The sequence below is a fragment of the Ranitomeya imitator genome, chromosome 9, assembly GCF_032444005.1.
Source record: "Ranitomeya imitator isolate aRanImi1 chromosome 9, aRanImi1.pri, whole genome shotgun sequence".
Taxonomy (NCBI): Eukaryota; Metazoa; Chordata; class Amphibia; order Anura; family Dendrobatidae; genus Ranitomeya; species Ranitomeya imitator.
The window spans coordinates 62,351,674-62,376,191 of NC_091290.1; the positions used below are offsets into that span (position 1 = coordinate 62,351,674).

The 24,518-nt window shown below is 42.4% G+C and overlaps 1 protein-coding gene across 2 annotated transcripts in view; it reads left to right on the forward strand.

Annotated features, from left to right (window-relative positions):
- Positions 1–24,518, forward strand: part of LUZP2 (leucine zipper protein 2) — a 1,110,632-nt gene that overhangs the window by 487,981 nt on the left and 598,133 nt on the right. For both annotated transcript variants that reach the window (XM_069738799.1, XM_069738800.1), the window contains exons 2-3: positions 5,305–5,422; positions 9,469–9,539. In XM_069738799.1, the coding sequence (XP_069594900.1) occupies positions 5,305–5,422; positions 9,469–9,539 (189 nt within the window). The remainder of the gene's footprint in view (positions 1–5,304; positions 5,423–9,468; positions 9,540–24,518) is intronic.

The following is a 24,518-nucleotide window of genomic DNA, read 5'->3' on the forward strand; positions in this document are numbered from 1 at the left end:
TTTGTCAAGAGAAAAACTTTATATCGTCTTGGAGTGAAATTTTGTCTAAAGTGGATTCTAAGTATTTTAGAATATACATATATTTATGATAAAAATTAACACTTCAAGAGAATGGAAAAGATTTTAAAACCACATTCTCTTCCTAGCCCCAGGTGGGAAGCAATTTTGTACTGTGCATTTCTTGAGCACTTTCAGAACTAAATTCTACTAAAAAAAAATGCACAGAATCCCCTCCCAAAGGACAAAAAACCCACAGCTATATTTACGTTTAATATTTTATCATTTTTCCTATAAGAATAAGTTTTCTTTCAGCTATAGCTGTCCTTAACTTGTTCCAGGGAAAAAAAAAGCTTTTGAAGTTTTTAAAGAGTAAATGCTCATCATTCATTGAAGTTCCTACACCAGTGTTGTCTTCGATGATTATTTTTGCTGGAAGTCTAAAGGGATATGTTGAGTTTTATCAGACAGAAAAGAAAAATAAGAGTTTACAGTCTAGTAACCTACAGTCATGAAAAATAGAGTTTCTTGAAATAATAAATGACTCATTGCACCCAGTATTAATATTAGAAAGTGTCTTAGTTCCAATTGAAAATATTTCTCACAGTGTCATTACTCCTCAAAAATATATATAAAAAATGCAAATGTGTCTCAAAGCTCAAGTAGTCATTGATTTGTAAACAGAATGTGGAGTACAAGTCAAATTTCTTCAAACACAACTTTTTAAATTAAAATATTCTGATCCTATAGTAATTCTAGCCAGGAAAAATTCATGCAAATTATTTTCAGATTTAGTTACATTGTTAAATCAGTTGAAAAAAAAAAGACTTAAGTCCATTGTGTTAAACCTTTCACCACCAGATATACAACCTTTTTAACCCCTTCATGACCTTGGGATTTTCCGTTTTTCCGTGTTTGTTTTTTGCTCCCCTCCTTCCCAGAGCCATAACTTTTTTATTTTTCTGTCAATTTGGCCATGTGAGGGCTTATTTTTTGCGGGACGAGTTGTACTTTTGAACGACATCATTGGTTTTACCATGTTGTGTACTAGAAAATGGGAACAAAATTCCAAGTGCGGTGAAATTGCAAAAAAAGTGCAATCCCACACTTGTTTTTTGATTGGCTTTTTTGCTAGGTTTACTAAATTCTAAAACTGACCGGCCATTATGATTCTCCAGGTCATTACGAGTCCACGGATACCTAACATGACTAGGTTATTTTTTATCTAAGTGGTGAAAAAAAATTCCAAACTTTGCTAAAAAAAAAACAAATTGTGCCATTTTCCGATACTCATAGCGTCTCCATTTTTTGTGATCTGCGGTCGGGTGAGGGCTTATTTTTTGCGTGCCAAGCTGGCATTTTAATTATAGCATTTTGGTGCAGATATGTTCTTTTGATCACCCGTTATTGCATTTTAATTCAATGTTGCGGCGACCAAAAAAACGTAATTCTGGCGTTTTGAATTTTTTTCTCGCTACGCTGTTTAGCGATCAGGTTAATGCTTTTTTTATTGATAGATCGAGCGATTCTGAACGCTGCGATACCAAATATGTGTAGGTTCGATTTTTTTTTTATTGATTTATTTTCAATGGGGCGAAAGGAGGGTGATTTAAACTTTTATATTTTTTTTATTTTTTTCACATTTTTTTTTACTTTTTTTTTACTTTTGCCATGCTTCAATAGCCTCCATGGGAGGCTAGAAGCAGGCACAGCACGATCGGCTCTGCTACATAGCAGCGATCTTATGTTTGCTGCTATGTAGCAGAAAATCAGGTGCCCTGTGGTCAGTGCTCACAGCTACCGGCGATCAGTAACCATAGAGGTCTCAAGGACCTCTATGGTTACTATTCAGAAGCATCGCTGACCTCCGATCATGTGACGGGGGTCGGCGATGCGATCATTTCCGGACGCCCGGCCTGAAGAGGTGGTTAAATGCCGCTGTCTGCGCTTGACAGCGGCATTTAACTAGTTAATAGGCATGGGCACATCACGATTCTGCCCGCACCTATTACGGGCACATGTCAGCTGTTCAAAACAGCTTACATGTCCCAGCTTTGATGCGGGCTCACCGCCGGAGCCCGCATCAAAGCGGGGCTTCTGGCCTCGGATGTACTATCCCGTCTGAGGTCAGAATGGGGTTAAAAGCTGTCATAGTGTCTGCCATTACTACCAGGCATTCCACAATCTGACTGCTCTAACTGTAAAGAACCCTTTCCTAATTAGTTTCAGGAATCACCTTTCCCCCACCTGTAATGAATGCCCTATGGTCCTTTGTAAGGTTGTGGGAAGGAATGGATAATGTGCCAGTCCTTTGTATTGACCACACATGTATTTATAAATATAAATGAGATCTCCTCTGTCCCTGCTACTGGAATCTACAACAGCACTGGTTCTCAAACTGTGAGACAGGCCTGACACACATAATATCCCTCAGTTGTTGAGGCAGATTTGGGGGGCATTGTTCACGTGTAACTTTAAAGGCTTTCCATATATAAAGTAGTGCCAGCACCTGTAAGCCCTCTTCTACAGCATTCTAATATGCTTCATGGATGTCCTCCATTCCCTTTGCAAAGCACAAAAAAACTCTTTCATTATACTCATAGGAGGTGTGGGTCAGTCCAATGGGCACCTCTAGTCTTGATCCAGCGCCACCTCTTTTCCTATGATTGCTGTCCTACCTTCCCTGCTTCATGTCGATGATGCATCTTACATCATCCACACAGTTTACCCCATCGCACTCCTGCACAGGAACACTTCACTCTATCCTGCCAAGGGCAGAGCACAGTACTGTAGTGCGCATACGCCAGAGAAAGCCAAAGAGTGCCGATAAAATATAGGGAAAGCTGGCGCATATGCACTGCAGTACTCAGTGCCAGTATGACTGAAAGTCAACAGCTCCAGGGAAATATGAAGTTATTTTTCTTCCAGGTGCTGGACTTTTCGTATGGCAGCTAGACAGCTTTACAATGCTATTAACTTACAAAATAGACAAGGAACAAGCAGATGATATATGTGTATACATATACAGTCATGACCAAAAGTGCCGGCACCCTTGAAATTGTTGCAAAATTGAAGCATTTCTCCCATAAACTTTTTGCAATTACACATTTTGTTATACATTTGTTTATTTTTTTTGTGTGTATTGCAATAAAACAAAAAAACAGTAAAAAGGCAAATTGGACATACTTTCTCACAAAACCCCCAAAATAGGCATGACAAAATTGTTATCACCCTCATTTTAATATTTGGTTGCACACCCTTTGACATAAATAACTGCAATCAAACACTGACTATAACCATAATAAAGCTTCTTACAACTCTCAACTTCTTTTGCAAGCTACCCCAGGTTTCTCCTATTTGAAGGGTGCCTTTTCCCAACAGCAATTTGAAGATCTCTACACAGGTGTTCAATGGTATTCAAATCCATCCTCATTACTGGCCACTCCAGAACTCTTCAGTGCTTTGTTTCCATCCATTTCTTGGTACTGTGTTATTTTCTCTGCAGGCCTCATTTCATTTTCAGTAAACAATATAAAGATGTGCTTTACCAAAAAACTCTATCTAGGTCTCATCTGTTCACAAGACGATTTCCCAAAAGGATTTTGGCTTGCTCACATATGTTTTGGAAAACTGCAGACTAGCTTTTTTTATGTTTCTGTGTCATCTATCCTGTGTCCTCCTGGGTCTCCTGCCAGCATTACATTTTATTCAAAGGAGTCTGATAGTTTGTACTGACACTGGTGAACCCAGAGCCTGCAGGACCTCTTGAATTTCTTCTGAAATGGATTGGGGCTGCTTTTCTACCATCCAGACTATGAGGCAGTGCAACCTTTCAGCAATTTTTCTCTATCATCCACGATTAGGAAGCTCAGCCACAGTGCCATGGGTTGTAAACTTGCAGATTATGTTGCGCACCATGGGCAAACCAACATCAATTTCTCTAGAAATGGACTTGTAACCTTGAGATTGTTAATATTTTTTTTAGCAATTTTGGTTCTGAAGTCCTCAGGCAGTTCTCTTCTACTTTTTCTGTTTTCCATGCTTAGTGTAGCACACACAATGCAAAAATTCAAAGAATAGAAAGAATTGAAAGACACAAAGCATGTGCACCTTGTCAGGGAGCACCTTTGAGGTGGCTTTGGGGTGTTTGTTTCTTTGATGCTGTGGACAGTAACAACCAATGTACTGTCTAGGGACTCACTGTTGTGATTTTGAACCCTGCTACTTTTTTGCTGGGCATCTGGGGCAGCATGACTACCACCTCTTCCTTGAATTGCCCATGTCACTCGATTGGCCTTGACTTCATGTGGGGTCTAGGGCCTCATCAACTCCAGATCCAACTTCCACAGACTAATCACCCCTACCTTCCTTGCCAGTCTGCACACTGCAGAAAGCTGCAGCAGTTGGCACCTGTGTTTCATCATAATCACAGATGCTCTGCTGACTGTGTGCACTAGCCCTTCAATGTACTCATACTCCAACAGGACAACTGGTTGGTCCTCATTGCACTCAATGTCTTCCACTTGTGGGGCAGGGACATGTGGATGGCCCATGGAACCACAGCCATGTGGTTATGTAGCAGGCACAGATCTACTGTGTCCTCTTCCTGCAGCCGCTACACCATCGCTAGCAGCAGTACCATGGCTACGTACCCTATTTGATGCTCTCCTCATTCTTTGCACCCTAAAAAAGTGCAGAGTATTACACAGTCTCCAAAATCCTTATGTCTCCTCATTGCTTACCTTGTCACAAAAAATAGTTTGCATTCCAAAACCTAGGAGAGCGCAGTCGAGTTACTCTAGAACTTAGACCAAATGGTAAATATTGAAAATAAGAATAATGAACATCACTTTTACAACTGCATTAAAAAATTTTATTTATCCTAAATGTTATTTTATAATTGATTTTTTGTGTTTATAAATGTAATTGCCATTTCATTTTAAAACTCCAGTTATAATAATATGACAATGTTCTTATAATAAGTAATACCATAGATATACCATTGACTCCAAAATCTTGGTCAGACAATGGTTAAAGCTTAAAATATGTGCTTTCTTCTTCTTATGCTTGAAATATGTGAGTACATAATAAAAAAATGGCTATAAACAAAGGATGATTTATGTCAGTAGCTTACTTTGGATTCTATGGAGCATGCACCTATACTCTGGCCAACATGGCAGATTGATGTTAGCACAACAAGCATAACCTTAACACGTTATTTTGAAACTGCATATTCTGTGTATCATCTAATTGGAGAATTAGCCACCATAAAGAATATATAACTGACTTGTGTCTTTTCCTTGCTAGACAGGGCTATGAAGATTTGGAAAAACAACTAAAGGAAGTTTTTATGGAGAGAAGTAGTATCCTCCGGCAGCTTTCAAAAACATCCCGGGAGCTTGAAGGCATCAAAGGAAATTTGCAGGTTAAAGCAGTTTGTTTGTTTTTTTTGTTTTTTTAATTTAACAAAAAGTAAAAAAGGGAAGAACAAAATATATGAAAGCCGAAAAGCATATTTCTTATGTTGCGTGGAATATATATATTTTTTACAGTAAACAACAATTTTGTCTTTTAACTGTAAAAAGTACAAGTATAAAAGTAAACAATAAAACAACTCTTGAAACTGACAGCTCACTATAAAAGTCGAAGCATCATCATAGTCACACGCTGCAGTGGAGGCGCTTTCAAGTTCTCTCTTCATCTTTACACCTCAGCTCTCTAGCTGTGAAATTTCAAAGCTTTTAGGGTGTACAAAAATTGCTCCTCCCCTGAGTGACTGATTTTTTAGAACAGCATATTGTATTCCTTCTTAAGGCACTGAATACTTTTCTTTCCTTGTGTTTTTATTGTGCAGATTTCAAATCTACAGAAAACACTTTAGCCTGAATAATTCTGATAAACTTTTTATTGCTTTTGGAAAACGTACATTTATTAAATATTTTTATATTTCATACCAACGTAGCAGCCTGTATGAAATTTACATTTTACAGCTTATCTTAATCACGTCTATTTATCTGCACAATTTTCGTAGCTGTCGAGGAAAGTGTAAAAGATGACTTAACAGATTGGAGCACACTATGCGCACCATGCTCGGCAGAATCCAGGCATATTTTGGTTAGGTTGAAATCACTGTAATTTCACAACCCTTACACATTTGCAACAAAACATACTGTAACTTGCATGCAAATTGTAAAGGTGATTTGTCACAACAAAATTGTAAAATTGTTGTGCGTTTCACGAGCAGTAATGTTGTGACATTTTCCCAGCAAAATTGTGTAAAAAGCCATGTACAAGCTATTAACCCCTTTACCACCGTCTTTACCACAACAGCAAAAAAATAACCTCATATGTCACGTAATGTCGGGGGCTCCCCTGGTTTGGTGGATTCTCTAAGTCAAAAGTCGGGATGAACAGTGAGGTATTCAGGACAGCAGACAGCAGAAAGCAGTCGATGAAGCAAAGCCTGGTATATGGATACACACCAGAAAAAATAGATGTGTAGATAATCTGGTAATTTATGTTTTGATCAGGTGACCTTGGAGCAGCATGAAAACTTTTACTGGAGTAGGTGGTAACTATACTGACCGCAAACCCTAATCTTAACACCGCAACTAGAAGTAGCCGTGGGGTGTGCCTAACAAAACCTAGACACCTCGACACAGCTGGAGGACTAAATACCCCTATAGATGGAAATAGGAATTCTACCTTGCCTCAGAGCAGAACCCCAAAGGATAGGCAGCCCCCCACAAATATTGACTGTGAGTAGTAGAGGAAAAGACACACGCAGGCAGGAAACAGGATTTAGCAAATGAGGCCACACTAGCTAAATAGGAAAGGATAGGATAGAATACTAAGTGATCAGTATTAAAATCCTTCCAAAAATATCCACAGCAGAAAATACAAAAACTTCACCATCTAACTAAAGATGTGGAGCGTATATCTGCAACTCCAGAGAATCCAACAAGACTGAGAAAACACTGACACAGTCTAAGCTGGACAAGAGAATAAACAAATGAATAGCACAGAATATAAGCACACTGCATGTGTGCCACAGAAAAAGAAACATATACTTATCTTTGCTGAATTGGCAGCTAAGCAGGAGAAGCCAGAAAGTGATCCAACACTTCCCAAGAAACATTGACAACTGGCAAGGACTAATGAATCCTGCACACCTAAATATCCTAGTCAGAACTGCAATCAGCAGATACACCTGGCCAGGACTGCGACTCAGAGACAACTGCATTCCCACCTACAACCACTGGAGGGAACCCAAAAGCAGAATTCACAACAAATTTACTTGCAGAAATGTTGTTACACACATAAATAAAACCAAGAACTGAAACATAATGATTGAAAACCCTGCAGTAAATAAATAAACAGCAATAGTGCATGAAAATAATATAGGGTACGTAATTAACATTTTTTTTTATCAAAAAAGTGTAAAAACCATCCCATCACTTCTCAGTGACCCTAAATGGAACAGTCCTAACTGCAATGTTGAAAACCTTACCATTTGTCAAGTCACATGCATGTGGCTAAAGGCTGAGAAGGACTTGGGCCCAGCCAGTGGACACACAGCCATGGGAAACCAAATCAATATAATGCCTAGCTCAAGGAAAAGGCAGGCCACACCTTTATATGCACATGATGCAATCAGATCGAAAAACCCAAATGTATGAATTGGGATATAAACTGGTGTGCATGTAGCGTGTAAGCGCACGTACACACTGGTCACTGTAAAAAAAAACAAAGACAGAAACATAGTGATTGAATACCCTGCAGTGAATAAATAAACATAAAAAGTGCATAACCATATTATTGGGTACTTAGTTAACATGTTTTTGGTAAAAAAAAAATGCAAAAGCCATGCCACCACTCAATTGCGATAGTCCTAACTTTAATATTAAAAACCTTACCATTTGTTAAGTAACATGCATGTGGATAAAGGCTGAGAATGACTGTGCCCAGCTATTGAACACACAGCCATGGGAAACCACCTCAATAACATGCCCAGCTCAAGAATAGTAAATGTGTGGTCAATCTGATAACCTGCTTGCAGAAATGCAGTTGCACACAGGAACAGTAAATGTATAGCCAAAAAGATGTGTAGCTGAGATGTGGTTACTCACAGGAGCAGAAGAGCTGAGAGTATGGTCTTCATTGTAAAGGCAGAAATTGATAATAATCTGGTACCTTGCTTGCAGAGGCAAAGCTGTTAGCAGCACCAATATTAGCAGACACAAGTTAATTAATAGTTACCTTGTTGCAACAGTATTGCGAGTGCAATGGCATTAAGATTTTCAGGACTGAGCTAGGAAGTAGTTGGAGATTGCTGAATTACAGACAGGAGCTTGCTGGACAAATTACTAGAAACCTTACTAGAGATGAGTGAAGTATGAGATGAGATAAACTCCAATAAAATACATGCTTGCGGGGAACTATCCTTCCTTAATTTTCATGGAGTTGGCATTTGCCTGAGTCATCATTAAATGGCTTAGGGTGATGATGTCAGAAGTGTCTTTGGGTGTTACCAGTGTAATCCGGTATGGACTAATGCAGAAGGAGCTGTCCATAGGAGAAGAGAATAAGGTGCTGATACAGATGAGTGCCAGTTAAAACGTGAAGGTTTCTGCGATAAATATACTGATTTAAATAAAGATAATGCACTAATTGACTAGATTTTAGTTTACAATATCTTGCTTAATCACATGGTATTGAAATATGTTAATTAAAAATAAGGGAAACAAAACACACCCTTAAACATGATAGTTTGCACAAATCTCTTTACAAGACCCGGTTCTTTTGCAACAACAGTGATCTGTGGTTGTTGTTTGGGAGCCCTGACAACTACATACTACCTGTCGGCATCTACAGCTTTTTTTGCTTAGCCAGCTTTGTAAGATGTGACATGACAATGGCGTCATATCAGACCACCTTATCAAAACTGCTGACAGGTAGGAGGAGGTTCTAAGTGCTCCCTCCCGGAGGCTACAGATAACTGGCACGGCAGATGGATCAGGTCCTGCTAATTGATGTATATCAACTATAATAAACACATTTAAAGACATTTGGAGTTAAAACACTGTTATACTTCATTTATTTCATAAATTACTTTCCTCAATATTTGGCGTACTAAAACCTGGCAATGTAAAAGCTTTAAGTCTCCTACTTTCATTCAATTATATTTTTGGCAAAGATGTGCTAGAGAGAAAATGTAAGCATTAACAAAAAAAGCCTCAATTATTTAGATGTTTATCTTAGCTAATTTTTTACACCAAAAAGTTGTGAGTTCTTCTGTGGTTATAATGGTTTCATTTATTCACATCCAACATCATTTTTAGATGGATTTATTGCTTTATGTCTTCGTGCACATGGCAAAGTAAAAGATTTTACTTTCTCATTTATTACAATTAAATATTTTCGTTATCTTATTTCTAAGCAAGCATGATGAATTGAAATTTTATTTTCTAGTCTTTGAAAAGCAATGAAGCCTCTTCCAAGAATGATGTCCAAAAACTACTGGAATTGGAAGAAAAACAAAGGTAAACAAAATAAGCTGCGTAGCATTATATAATTCTGAAACATCCATACAAATTGTGCAATTGTCTTAAAGTAATTAAATGAAGCAACTAATTTGGGTCAACAATATTTTATTGATGTCATTTTGGAAGCTTAGTTTTGACAGTCTATAGGGATAATTATTAACTTTCAAAATAACTTGGTACCTAACAACATGGAACTAACTATTCTGAATGGTCTATAATTGGTTTAAAGAACCTCTGTCACAGTTTTATAACTTCTCCAAAATACCTGCCACACTGCCGTCACTCAAATCTTCTGGGGCGCCGAGCGCCGCCCCCTCCGCGCTGTTTTCCCATGAAATCCGGCGCCTGCACTGTTTAGTACTGGCTGGTGCAGGCGCAGTCTGCAAGACTGGATGTGACGTCAGATGGCCAGAGCTCACTGCGCCTGCACCAGCCAGTACTAAACAGTGCAGGTGCCGGATTTCATGGGAAAACAACGCGGAAGGGGGTGGCACCCAGCGCCACTGAAGATTTGAGTGTCGGCAGTGTGGCGTTTCAAGCAGGGGGGTTAAGACCTGCCTCCCGGTCTAAAGACAGGTATTTTGAAGAAGTTATAAAACGCTTTACCAAAAACTAAAAGAGCCACCTTGATAGAATGCAGCATTACTGCTGCACAAGATGGCTCTTTTAGTTTATAATGGCTGGAGGGGGTGACAGAGGCCCTTTAATTTTTTGAAAAATGTCAAGGTGTCAAGAAAGAGAACAATTGACAAAATGTTAAATAGTATTGCTCAATAATTATATAATCATACTAGCAGATATGTAATAATAAATAATAATAATCTTTATTTATATAGCGCCAACATATTCCGCAGCGCTTTACAGTTTAACAGTTTCAAACACAACAGTCATAGGTAACAATGTTAACAATACAGTAATAAAGCAAAATAAGACAAAATAAGACAAAATAAGACGACCCTGCTCGTGAGAGCTTACAATCTACAATGATGTGGGGAGATACAAAGCACAGGTGTGTATTTACAATGATGTATTTACAATGATGGTCCAGCCATCTTCAGGGGTGGGGGATAGATGGAGATAGTGAATGGGCTACACACACGCAAACATAAAATGACTTTGATTAGTGAACGTTATAGGCTGCTCTGAACAAATGTGTTTTGAGCGAGCACCTAAAACTATGCAAATTGTGGATGGTCCTAATATCTTGGGGTAGAGCATTCCAGAGGATTGGCTCAGCACGGGAGAAGTCTTGGAGTCGGGAGTGGGAGGTACGGATTAGTGCAGAGGTTAGTCGAAAGTCGTTTGCAGAGCGCAGTGGTCGGCTAGGCCGATAGACAGAAATGAGGGAGGAGATGTATGGGGGTGCCGCACTGTGGAGAGCTTTGTGGGTGAGAACAAGTACTTTGAATTGTATCCTGTAATGAATGGGCAGCCAGTGTAATGACTGGCGAATAGTGTTGAGCGATACCGTTCGATACTTGAAAGTATCGGTATCGGATAGTATCGGCCGATACCCGAAAAGTATCGGATATCGCCGATACCGATACCCGATACCAATACAAGTCAATGGGACACCAAGTATTGGAAGGTATCCTGATGGTTCCCAGGGTCTGAAGGAGAGGAAACTCTCCTTCAGGCCCTGGGATCCATATTAATGTGTAAAATAAAGAATTAAAATAAAAAATATTGATATACTTACCTCTCCGGAGGCCCCTGGACATCACCGCTGGTAACCGGCAGGCTTCTTTGCTTAAAATGAGCGCGTTTAGAGCCTTCCATGACGTCACGACTTCTGATTGGTCGCGTGCCGCTCATGTGACCGCCACGTGACCAATCACAAGCCGCAACGTCATTCTCAGGTCCTAAATTCCTAGAATGAGGAGTTTAGGACCTGAGAATGACGTCGCGGCTTGTGATTGGTCGCGTGGCGGTCACATGAGCGGCACGCGACCAATCAGAAGCCGTGACGTCATGGAAGGCTCTAAACATGCTCATTTTAACCCCTTAATGACCGCCAATACGTCTTTTAACTGACCTGAGATATAGGAGAATAGCCTCCCCATACAGGTGACAATCCAGTAGCTGTCGGCTGTACACTATAGCTGACAACTTGCTGTATCAGCCACGATCAGATGCTGCTGTCAATAGTGACTACATCATTATAAATGGATAACAGAGTGTAGGGGCTTCCTCTTTATCCCAATTGGTGCCCTCAGATCATGATTGTGTGGTCCTGATGTTTGCCATGGCAATTCATGACCAAATAGCAGCATTAGCATCTGATGGCTGTTGTAACCTGTTCAGAAGTTAGTGGCATTTAGGTGGTAAAAATACACATTTTCATTTCTGCCATACCACTTTGCATTAATTCCTGTAAAGCACCTGAAGGGTTAATAAACTACCTGACTGCAGTTTTCGATATGTCAGGGGGTGCTGTTTTTAAAATGGTATCACATTTGGGGGTTTCCCAATATATGAGACCCCTAAAGTCACTTCAAACATGGATATGTCCCTAAAAAAATTAATTTAGTCAATTTCCTTGAAAAAATGAAAAATTGCTGCTACAATTTTAAACCTCCAAAAATGCTAACAAAATAAAATAACATTTTACAAATGGTGCTGATGTAAAGCCGACATGTGGAAAATGTTGTTAATTAATGGTTTACTGTGGTATGGCCATCTGGATTAAAGGGATAATTATTCAAATTTTGAAAATTGCTAATTTTTTAACATTTTTCTCAAATTTTTGATATTTTTTATAAACAAACGCAAAACATATTGACCTAAATTTACCATTATAATTAAATATAATGTGTCACAAAAAAACAGTCTCAAAATCATTGGGATTTGTTGAAGCATTGCAGAGTTATTACCACATAAAGTGACACTGGTCAGATTTAAAAAATTTTGCTCCGTCACTAAGGTGTTAAGCAAAGAAGGGTGCCGGTTACCAGCGGTGATGTCCAGGGGCCTCCGGAGAGGTGAGCATATCAATATTTTTTATTTTAATTCTTTATTTTACACATTAATATGGATCCGATACCGATTCCCGATACCACAAAAGTATCGGAACTCGGTATCGGAATTCCGATACCGCAAGTATCGGTTGATACCCGATACTTGCGGTATCGGAATGCTCAACACTACTGGCGAAGAGCGGACATGTCCGAGTAACAATTAGCCAGATGGACGACCCTGGCTGCCGCATTAAGGATAGACTGGAGAGGGGAAAGTCGCGCGAGGGGGAGGCCAATTAATAGAGAGTTACAGTAGTCCAGACGGGAGTGGATTAGGGCGACAGTGAGAGTTTTTGTTTTCTCCATGGTGAGAAAAGGGCGGATTCTAGAGATGTTCTTTAGGTGTAAGCGGCACGAGCAGGCAAGAGACTGTATATGGGAGGTGAAGGAGAGATCGGAGTCAAACATAACACCCAGACAGCGTGCCTGCTGCCGGGGTGTTATTATGGTGCCACCCACGGAGAGGAAAATGTCAGATTTAGGGAGGTTAGTAGAAGGCGGGAGCCTATGTAGATGATTCCTGTAGTGGCCAGCATAATAAAGGAAGAGCCTTATAGAAATCAAAATTACTCCTTCAATATTTAAATGTTTTAAACTAGCATAAAACACTTTGAAAAGCCACAAAATATTTATGCAATGCGTAGTTGCTAAGTAATTTTGTGACTTTTGGTGATTTTGCATCAGTCATAACACATTGGTGGAGCTGGATCATGACAGGAATGAGACGGTGTGGCAATGTTTGCTTTTCTAATTAATGATAAACTTTTACATACCTTACTGGAAATCTTATTCTAGTTGCCATACTGTACATGATGTCAATATTAAGATTTTAAATATATCTCCACAAATTCTCAGTCAAATTTCAAGAGATCCTTTCAGCTCTTCTTAAATATCACTTTGATAAATACTTTTCTTGTTTATAAACTATGAACTCTAGAGCATCCTTTGCAATAATTGTGTTTTGTGCCTGGTATTCCTCTTAAAAATGTGTGAATAAATGGACATCTATATGTTACCGATAAGAGGTTACAGAGTGCAGTCAGTCTCAGACTGGGACATTCCACTTTAAAAACAGAAAATACAAAATCTGGATGTCAGTTTATACCAGAGAGATAGCACAATGTGGATTTCAAGCTAAAGATGCCACTATTATTTTTAAGGGGAATAAACATATTTTCATGTCAGGAATAGTGACAGGTCCTATTTAAATCAAGTTATGAACTTCATAAAATTAATAATATCACATTGTAAGAAGATTTCCAGCTCTCGATCATTGCCATATAAGTTGTCCTTGTCCAGTTGAAAATCAAGTCCTTTGATCCTAGCAATTAGTTTATTTGTCTAGAATAAATCCTATAATATGATATTCTCCAATTACTAAAATACTTTAGGAAAATTGTTCATTTGAAGTATGAATGTTTTAGGAAGATAATGGAAACTTTAAGATCATTATTTTACTGTAAATGTGATAATTTTGTGTATAATAGATTTATTGCCAGGTTTGAAACAACTGTAGACTTTGAAGTCACTGTATTTTAGATCTTTCAATATACCTACATGGCAAAGTACAATGTGAACACCGGTTGACAGGCTGGAATCATGTACCAACAGTTCAACCTTACCTCTTTAGCTATTCTCCGGTCAAGATCTACAATATTTTCTCAATGTAATACTATTGTGCAATGATGTGAGGATGACTATTGATATGTCAAATTTCCTCAGTCAATTAGAGCATATGAACTTCTTAGCTTTTGTACTATCATTAAATCACCACTCCAGTGTTTTTGTTTTTTTATTGCACTACTGGAGTGGTGTTTTAAATGTAATTCTCGTGCCCCCTCTCTCATGCTCACCTGCCACGACCTTCATCCTTTTCCAGCATCGCTTCCGTCGGTCTCGGGTGGAAAGTGGGACTGAAGTGGCATTGGTAAAAGGGGAAGTATAAGAATGGCGGCAGGGGACTTACATTTAAAGCACCACTCCAGCATTGGAAAAAATTATTGGAGTAGTGCTTTAAATGATCTTTTAAGAAAATGCGCTGAAATACTTCTAGTTTTGTGAATCTCAAATTTTAATCTTATAACTTTTATTTTTGACACAAATGACTATTATTTTGTGAAATATTTTAGCAGCATTCTATATTACGAAATTTCTCAAAGAATTTTTACAGTTTTACAAAATAATCCTTCACATCTTAGTTCATTAGAATCTGAAAACGCTTTTGTACAGTTTAGGAAAAGACAGACATCAAATGAACTTTCCTTCTAATGAACCTGCCTTTAGTCATAGGAAGTCAATATCACAAAAAGAATAAAAAATTGTATAGTACATTGCACAGTGAGACCAAAATGTCAAGATCATAAAGCATTTGTTTCAAAACACAGCGAATCCTAAAAAGTGGACTGAAAATTTATAGCATTCAGCTATAATTCTTTACAATTTCTGTGAGTTCATTTTTTGTGCAGTTTGACTATACTGAAATAATGAGCTCTGAACACTCAGCCAACTTTTTCAATTTGTAATCTATTTTCCACTTCAGTTGAGCCTATTGAAGATTTAATAAATACATTTTTTTATTTGAGAAAACCTCTGAACAAAATGAGAGTATATTATCAAACAACATAAAACTTTTATATCTCAAGCATGTTAAAGAATTTTGCATCTAAAACGCAAATTGGGTGAAATAAAAATTAAATAAAAAGGTAATTATTAATCTTTAAGGCAAAAAGACAAAAACTAGAACTGCATTTAGTTTTCTGTTGCTTTACAGTCTGATTGAATATTTGGAAGTCAGATACAGTCATTCACATTTTCTGCTAATATTGAGCTCATCGGGAATAGATATATAAAGCTGATAGCTTGGTGTAAGAGCTCCTGTTTCTAGTTATTCTTTCAATGGTCAAACAATCAATCATTTATTTTGAAACATGGGAGCAGGAGCCAATGTCAAATTGATTACAGGATATGCATCATTTTTAGTATTCATCTTTGCATATGCAGCAGAAGGATCTTTATGGCTTGTCTATGCTACATGGCATAAAAAAATATGCATCTGAATGGGAATAAGTAATATCATTCCTTATGTACCAAAGAATATAGAGTTTTGATTACCCTAACCTTCAGGGTCCATGTATAATATGATTTTGACCCTTTTTCCTGACTCTTCATTTTCATATTGCTATTTTTTTCTTAAAAGTCATTACTTTTTTCGAGATACTGCAAAAGCATTTCTTCAACATTCTATTCAAAAGTATTTCCTAATATAACTTTTTTCATTCCTTTATGCTTCCCATTCCATATTTTTGCTCACTTCTTTTGATATCTCGAAGAGTTAAAATATCTGCAAAAAATGAATGATAGACTGTTTGGTGTCGAGTTCCCGCCGCTGCACAGGGGGAATCTCGAACCATGTCCACTGCGGTCTCCCATTCTTCTCCAGCTGCAGTGGAGCCTGCCAAGCAGATACGTCGGTCCCAGCGTCTGGCTCAGGCAGATACAGGGTGCTTGGTTACTGCTGCCCTTCCAGGTCCAGCCATTGTAACCAGCACTGATCAGCGGCGAGCAGACGCTCCTGGGACTAAGTCCTGCTTTTCCTCTACTGAGCATGCCAATGGGACAACCTCTCATTGGAGGTTGGAGGTCACATGCTCAGGTCCTGTAGCAGCTCTTTTGGATCACTAGTAAGGTCCCGGAGAGCTTCCGCTATAAAACGTTCGCATGGCCGCACATCCTTGCGCTAGTATAAACTTAATAACTTGTGTGTGTAGATGAATGACTGTCCTCAACCATTCCCATTCTTTCTGTTGATGACTGCTCGCGAATGGTGGAAGCTATCTAGTGCCCGACAGTGCCCGACAGTACTACCTGCACATGTAGCACACATTTCAGTGCCTTTTTGCAGTGCCCGTCTGTACGGCACCGTGCGCAATCAGTGCGCTTTCCTGACAGCCTGTCAGTGTAGGGTGGGAAATATCACTTGGACTCTGCATCTGACTTGGGGTATCGTCAGGCGTGGGCTCAAAAGCCACCGAGGGTCAGAGCGAGACCAATCACCAGTTTAGTGGGAGTGATTCATAGAAATCCCACTAGTGTCTTGCAGCTGCACCCTGTGACTGCTAACAGGGCACAGCATATTTTGGTGACTCTGTGAAGCAACAGAGTTCGCTTACTTTCGCACTGGGTGAAGTCTAACCCATGTGTGAGCAAGTGTCCATACGCCATTACTCAGCAGCAGGCACAATCTCAGCATGGTGGGCATACCTCATATCTACCTCTTTATTATTTGGCGCATTCCACTTGCCCTAACATTATACTAGTGCCAGGGTCTGGCTAGTAATGGCAGACGAACAGCGACTGCAGTGGTATATCCAGCAGCTGGAGGGCAGGTTGGCGGCTCTCGAGCGTACAACCTCAGCTGTGGATGTTACCACAGAAGCTGTTCAGGCTGCTAGCATGGCTGCGGCTAGATTGTCCACTGCCACCTCTGTTCTGACCTTATCCTGCCTCCTGCTGCCAGATAGGTACTCTGACGATAGCAAGTCATGCAGAGGATTCGTGAACCAGTGTGCAATACACCTTGAGCTCCTGGCTGCATGTTTCCCCTCAGAGCGGGCAAAAGTGGGATTCATTATATCCCCCTTGTTGGACAGGGCATTGGAGTGGGCTACATCACTGTGGGAGCATGACAATCATGTGGTGCAGAGTGCTCTCCGCTTCCTGACCACTCTGAAACAGGTCTCTTTGAGACCTCAAGTCACTCATGATACGGCGTCCCAACTGCTAGCACTGACACAAGGCTCATCCTTGGTCAGCCATTTTTCCGTCCACTACCGGACTTCAGCATTTGAGCTGGAGTGGCCGGATAAAGCCCTCATCCCAATATTTTGGACGGGGCTGGCTGACCATGTAAAGGACGCTTTGGCCAGTAGGGAGATTCCCGCCACACTGGAGGAGCTAATAGCTGTTTCAATTTGCATTGAACTTCGCTTTAACGAGCGAAGGTTGGAGTGAGCCCAGTGTAGGCAGAGGTTTCGGCTGGCTCCCACCTTCGCCATACATCTGTAATCTCCAGTCCAGGCATCCGAGCCACATGAGGCCAAGGAGGTGTCATGAGCTGGTCCTAAGTCCCTGACCGCTCATGCACTCAAAGTCTGTCATGTCTGCTGGCGGTCAGGACATCTTGCCTCCAGATGTTCCCAGCGGTCGGGAGAATGTCAGCATCTAGTGGATAAAGGAGGTGGCACACTAGACAGGGTGACGTTTTCGTCCAAACTGTCATTCAAAGGGACAATCACTTTAGGCCCAACCACTCTTACAGTCGAGCTTTGTGTGGATTCCAGAGCAGAGGGGCATTTTATGTCCGCTGCCTTCTCCCAATGCCACGCAATTCCCCTGTTGATGCTCGCCAAGTCGGTGACTGTACAAGTGGTGAATGGGTCGACTCTGCCCTCACAAAAAACACACCAGACCATCCCATTTACTTTGCCCACATCTCCATCCCATCAGGAGATTATCTCCCTGCTAGTCATTCCCGAGTCTATCCCCTATCTCTCCCGGAGATGGAGGCGATGACCCAATACATTCAGGAGAATCTGACAAGAGGATTCACTAGGAAGTTAGTGTCACCTGCAGGGGCGGGGTTCTTCTTCGTGCATAAGAAGAACTGAGAACTACTTCCATGCATAGATTACAGGGGTCTTGATGCCATCACCATTAAGAACAAATACCCTCTGCCTCTGATATCTGAGCTATTCGATAGGTTGCGAGGAGTGAGGGTATGCTTGATCTGTGGGGTGCTTACAATCTGATTCACATCCATGAGGGGGATGAATGTAAGACAGCATTTAACACCAGGGATGGGCACTATGCTTACCTGGTGGTGCCCTTCGGGCTCTGTAATGCTCCTGACGTTTTCCAAGACATTGTGAATGATATCTTCCAGGATATGCTCACCACCTTGGTCGTAGTCTATCTGGATGATATTCTCATCTACTCTCCAGATATAGACTCCCACCAGAAAGATGTTTACAAAGTCTTCGACCTCCTACGGGCTAACTCCCTCTATGCCAAGTTGGAGAAGTGTGTGTTTGAACAGGAATCCTTGCCTTTCCTCGGCTATATCATCTCCACCCGGGAATAGGACATGGACCCTGCCAAGCTACAGGCTGTGATGGACTGGCAGGACCCCATTCTCTTAAAGCAGTGCAGTGCTTTATGGGGTTCATTAATTAGTATTCCCAGTTCATTCCCCACTTCTCCACTTTGGTAGCTCCCTTGGTTGCCCTCACCAAGAATGGAGCAATTCCCAAATTGTGGTCGGAGGAAGTCTCCAAGGCCTTTCTCTCTATCAAGTCACACTTCGCTCACGCTCCCATTTTACATCGCCCCGATGTTGATAAACCAGTTATGATGGAGGTGGATGCCTCTTCCATCAGTGCTGTAGCAGTCCTCTTCCAGAAGGAAGCTCAAGGTCGGAAGCATCCTTGCTTGTTCTCCAAGACCTTCACACCAGCGGAGAGGAATTATTCCACCGGGGACAGGGAGTGGCTAACCATGAAGTTGGCTTTCTCGGAGTGGAGATACCTCCTGGAGGGGGCTCGCTTTCCCTTCCAAGTTTACACTGACCTAAAAAATTTGGTGTATATACAGACTGCCCAGCGGCTAAATTCTCACCAGGCTAGATGGTCCCTGTTCTTTTCCCGGTTCCATTTCACCCTCCATTTTCTCTCCGGGAGAAGAACATTCGTGCCAACGCTCTCTCCCGCTCCGTAGTGTCATCAGAGGAGGAGGATGAGGAGCCTCGGCTTATTGCCCCTTATGAGGGCCTGAGGACTGTGGCCCCGGTTTCTCTAGAGTCTGTGCCCCCAGGCAAGACTTTTCTGCATTCTAATTTGTGACTGGAGGTTCCCTCTTGGGCTTACTCGTCCAGGGTGGGTGGACACTTTGGGACCAAATGGACATCTGAGCTTTTGGCGAGGACATATTGGTGGCCACATATGGCCCGTGATGTCGGAGACTATATTCAGGCTTGTGTCTTCTGCGCCAACAATAATTCTCCTCGACAACGGCCTGCTGGGCTACTTTACCCCCTGCCACCAGCGGACAGGCCCTGGGAAATTGTCAGGATGGACTTCGTGGTGGGCTTACCCAATTCCCGTAGCTGCACCATTATTTGGGTAGTCGCCGACCATTTTTCCAAAATGGTGCACTTGGTGCCTCTTCCATGGTTACCTTCTGCACGGGCCTTAGCGGCGTTGTATATTAAGCACATTTTCCGCCTACATGGTATGCCTGACAAAATTGTCAGTGACCGAGGTCCCCAGTTTGCGTCTCAGTTCTGGAGTGGGCTTTGTCGTCTTCTCAGCACTGAGCTGAATCTCTCTTCGGCATACCATCCCAAGATGAATGGGTTGGTAGAGAGGGCCAACCAGACCCTGGTCACATAACTACGACATTTTGTCTCAGCCAGGCAGGATGACTGGGCATCCTTGATTCCATGGGCAGAGTTTGTCCTGAACAACGCCGTATCCGACTCCCTTGGGCAGACCCCATTCCTCCTTAATTACTGCCAACATCCACAGATTCCTGTGCCCATGCCCATGTCTTCCACTGACTCCAGGTGGCAGACTGGGCCGTGAAGGCATGTGAGATTTGGAACCGCACACAGGATGCCATCCGTGCCTCCAAGGAGAGCATGAGGGTCATTGCCAATACACATCGGTGCCCCACTTCGACCTTTGCTCCTGGCGATTTAGTGTGGTTCTCCACCCATAACATTAGGCTGCGAGTGAGTCCACTAAGTCTGCACCTCACTTCTTGGCTCCCTTCAAGGTCCTTGAACAGATTAACCCTTTAGTCTACTGTCTGGCCCTTCCTCAATGCTTAGGCATCACCAACACCTTTCATGTGTCTCTCTTAAAGCCCGTTCACATGTCCCGGTTTTCCGAGTCATCTGCCATGATATCAGGTTTGTCTACGGACGATTAAAAGGTGAACGCCATCATGGGGTGTAACGTGGTACATGGCAAAAATTACTATCTAGTGGACTGGAAGGGTCATGGCCCAGAGGACAGAACCTGGGAACCTGTGGAGCACATTCGGGCTCCGCTGCTCATTGCAGCCTTTGAACGTAGTGAGGCCCAAGGAGAGGAGGGGCCCTAGGAGGGGGGTAATGTTAGGTGTCGAGTTCCCATCACTGCATAGGGGGAATCTCAAACCATGTCCACTGCGGTCCCTTCTCCAGCCACAGTGGAGCGTGCTCAGCAGAGACGTCGGTCCCAGCATCTGGCTCAGGCAGATACAGGGTGCTTGGTTACTGCTGCCCTTCCAGGTCCAGCCATTGTAACCAGCACTGATCAGCGGTGAGCAGACGCTCCTGAGACAAAGTCCTGCTTTTCCTCTACTGAGCATGCCAATTGGACTACCTCTCATTGGAGGTCGGGGCTCACATGATCAGGTCCTGTAGCAGCTCCAATTGGAACACTAGGAAGTTCCCGGAGAGCTTCCACTATAAAGGTTTGCATGGCTGCACGGCCATGCGCTAGTATAAACTTGATAACGTGTGTGTGTAGATGAATGACTGACGATGGATGAAAGCTCCTTAACCATTCCTATTCCTTATGTTGTTGACTGCTCGCGAATGGTGGAAGCTATCTAGTGCCTGACAGTGCTACCTGCACATGTAGCACACGTTGCAGTGCCTTTTTGCAGTGCCCATCTGTATGGCACGGTGCGCAATCAGTGCGCTTTCCTGACAGCCTGCCAGTGTAGGGTGGGAATTCCTGCTTGGACTCTGCATCTGACTCAGGACGTCCTGAGGCGCAGGCTCAAAAGCCATCGAGGGTCAGAGCGAGTCCCATCACCAGTTTAGTGGGGGTGATTCATAGGGATCCCACTAGTGTCTTGCAGCTGCACCCGGTGACTGCTGACTGCAGCATATTTTGGCGACTCTGTGAAGCAACAGAGTTCACTTCCTTTCGCACTAGGTGAAGTCTAACCCACATGTGAGCAAGTGTCCATCTGCCATTACTCAGCAGCAGGTACCATCTCTGCATGGTGGACCTCAGGCTGCGAACGCACCTCAGGTTACTCAGGTTCTATTTTATACGAGCACCACATCACAACATGTCAGCAGCACATACCACGATGGGGACGTAGGATGACAGCACCACATCACAAAATGGGGCGCAGGATGGGAGCAGCACATGACAGGATGGAGGCGCAGGATAGAAGCAGCACATGACATAATGTGAGCATCACATAACAGAATGACAACATGCAGATGCACAAAACAGGATAAGACCACAGGATAGGGGCTGCACATGACAGAAAATGAGCGCAGGATAAGAGCAGCATATGACAGGATGGAGGTGCAAGATGGTAGCAGCACATAACAAAGTTAGGACACCGGATGGAAGCAGCACATACCAGGATGGAGACCATATACCAATATAAATGCTAGCCACCCGGGCGTAGAACGGGTTCAATAGCTAGTAGCACTATAACACACAGTGACAGCCAATGGATGTGGGATTAGTATGGTTGTGAGGTTGCAGTAACAGATTCTGTATGGTATAAAATTATGACTAAGCAGGTAAGGAGATGTCTGGCAGTGTAGGGCCAGCAATGGCAGTCCAATAGCAGCAGCACACTATAGAATAGATGTCATTATGGACATAGGCTAGGTGCCCATCCAATCATATGCCATTGGCATGGGTAGCAGCAGAAAGGTGTAGAAGACACACAACAGATGGGCAAGCATATGTTGTTGCTGATCTATATAATTGGCATCCGTCTTAGGTGAATGAAAATAAACATTTATCCATTCATGGCAAATTATTAGTTATTGTAGCCCTCTCACTAGCAGTGGAAGGTGTGCGTTGTATATGTGGGAAACATAGAGGGGTCTATTGGAAAATAAAGATGAGCAGATCAGGCTGTAATGCAGCACCTGACTGTGACGCGGGAAGCATTCCCTAAGGATCGCTGCAATGCTGGAGGCAGAAGCTCCCTGAGTGGAAACCCACCGGAAAGCGGTACAGCCATCACAAAGTGATGTGCGAGCACAATGGGAAGAAACTGCCAACAGCATGGTGTCCGAAAAGACTGAGGAGCAGGGTCAGCACCAAGCCAGGGAGTCAGGGGCTGGTCAGAATGCAGTAACAGGGTAAGGCAAAAACGTTGTCAAGGATGAATCAGAGGGTCCGAAGCCAGACAGGAATGCAGTGTCCAGGGGAAAAACAGAAGCATAGTCAGTAGCAAGCCGGGAGGTCAGGAAAACCAGAGAGGACAGAATGCTACAAAAATGGAGGAAGGAAATGCAGGTCAGGAAATGGGCCGGTGTTGTGAGTTCTGTTTTTGGGCTCCCTCTGGTGGTTACTGATGGTACTGGGTGACTTGTCTTTCCTGGGTTTCTGGGTTCCACCTGTTCCATCAGCATATGGGAGTTTCCTATTTAACCTGGCCTTGCTGGCATTTCCTCGCCGGTTATCAATGTATCCAGTGTGTCTTGTTACCTCTGCTCCCTGCTCCTAGAACCTTCTGGTCAAGCTAAGTTTGGATTTTCCTGTTTTGGTGTTTTGCTTTATTTGGTTTTTAGTCCAGCCTGCAGATATGTGATTCTTGCTGCTGGTTGCTCTAGTGGGCTGAAATTGCTCCTCATGTACCATGAGTTGGCACATGAGTTCAAGTAATTTCAGGATGGTTTTTTGAAGGGTTTTTCGCTGACCACGCAGTTCACTTTTGTATCCTCTGCTATCTAGCTTTAGCGGGCCTCATTTTGCTGAAACTGTTTTCATACTGCGTATGTGCTTTCCTCTCATTTCACCGTCATTATATGTGGGGGGCTGCTATTTCTGTGGGGGATTTCTCTGGAGGCAAGAGAGGTCTGTGTTTCTACTAATAGGGGAAGTTAGATCTTCGGCTGGAGCGAGACGTCTAGGATCATCGTAGGCACGTTCCCCGGCTACTTTTATTTGTGTGTTAGGTTCAGGGTCGCGGTCAGCTCAGGTTCCATCGCCCTAGAGCTTGTTTGTATCTGTGCTTGTCCTTTGGTGATCCCCTGCCATTGGGATCATGACAGTATAACCGGATGACAAAGTGTTATTTGTATTGGCTGAAGTAGGAGGATAAGTAGTCTGAGGAAGTTTTTTTTTTTTTTTTTCCTTCTCTTTCCCTCAGAGTTTGCTGCCTAGCCTTATTGCAGCCTGGCTACTTCCTCCTCCTCTTAATCTTTGAATGGCTCTGATCCCAGCTGTTTATCATGGACGTCCAGAGTTTGGCTTCCAGCCTGAATAATCTTGCCACTAAGGTTCAAAATATACAGGATTTTGTTGTACATGCTCCTATGTCTGAACCTAGAATTCCTGTCCCAGAGTTTTTTTCTGGAGATAGATCTCGTTTTCTGAATTTTAGGAACAATTGCAAGTTGTTTCTTTCTCTGAAATCTCGCTCCTCTGGAGACCCTGCTCAGCAAGTCAGGATAATTATATCTTTCCTGCGGGGTGACCCTCAGGATTGGGCATTTGCATTGTTCAAGGTTCAGGCTATTTGTGACTGGACGCAGCCTACATCTCTTAAGAGTCTACAGAAGTTCTTGGGCTTTGCTAATTTCTATCGTCGTTTTATAACTAATTTTTCTAGTGTTGTTAAGCCTTTGACGGATTTGACTAAGAAGGGTGCTGATGTTGCTAATTGGTCTCCTGCGGCTGTGGAGGCCTTTCAGGAGCTTAAGCGCCGGTTTTCTTCTGCTCCTGTGTTGCGTCAGCCAGATGTTTCGCTCCCTTTTCAGGTTGAGGTTGATGCTTCCGAGATTGGAGCGGGGGCGGTTTTGTCACAGAGAAGCTCCGATGGCTCAGTGATGAAGCCATGCGCGTTTTTTTTTCTAGAAAGTTTTCGCCGGCTGAGCGGAATTATGATGTTGGTAATCGGGAACTTTTGGCCATGAAGTGGGCATTTGAGG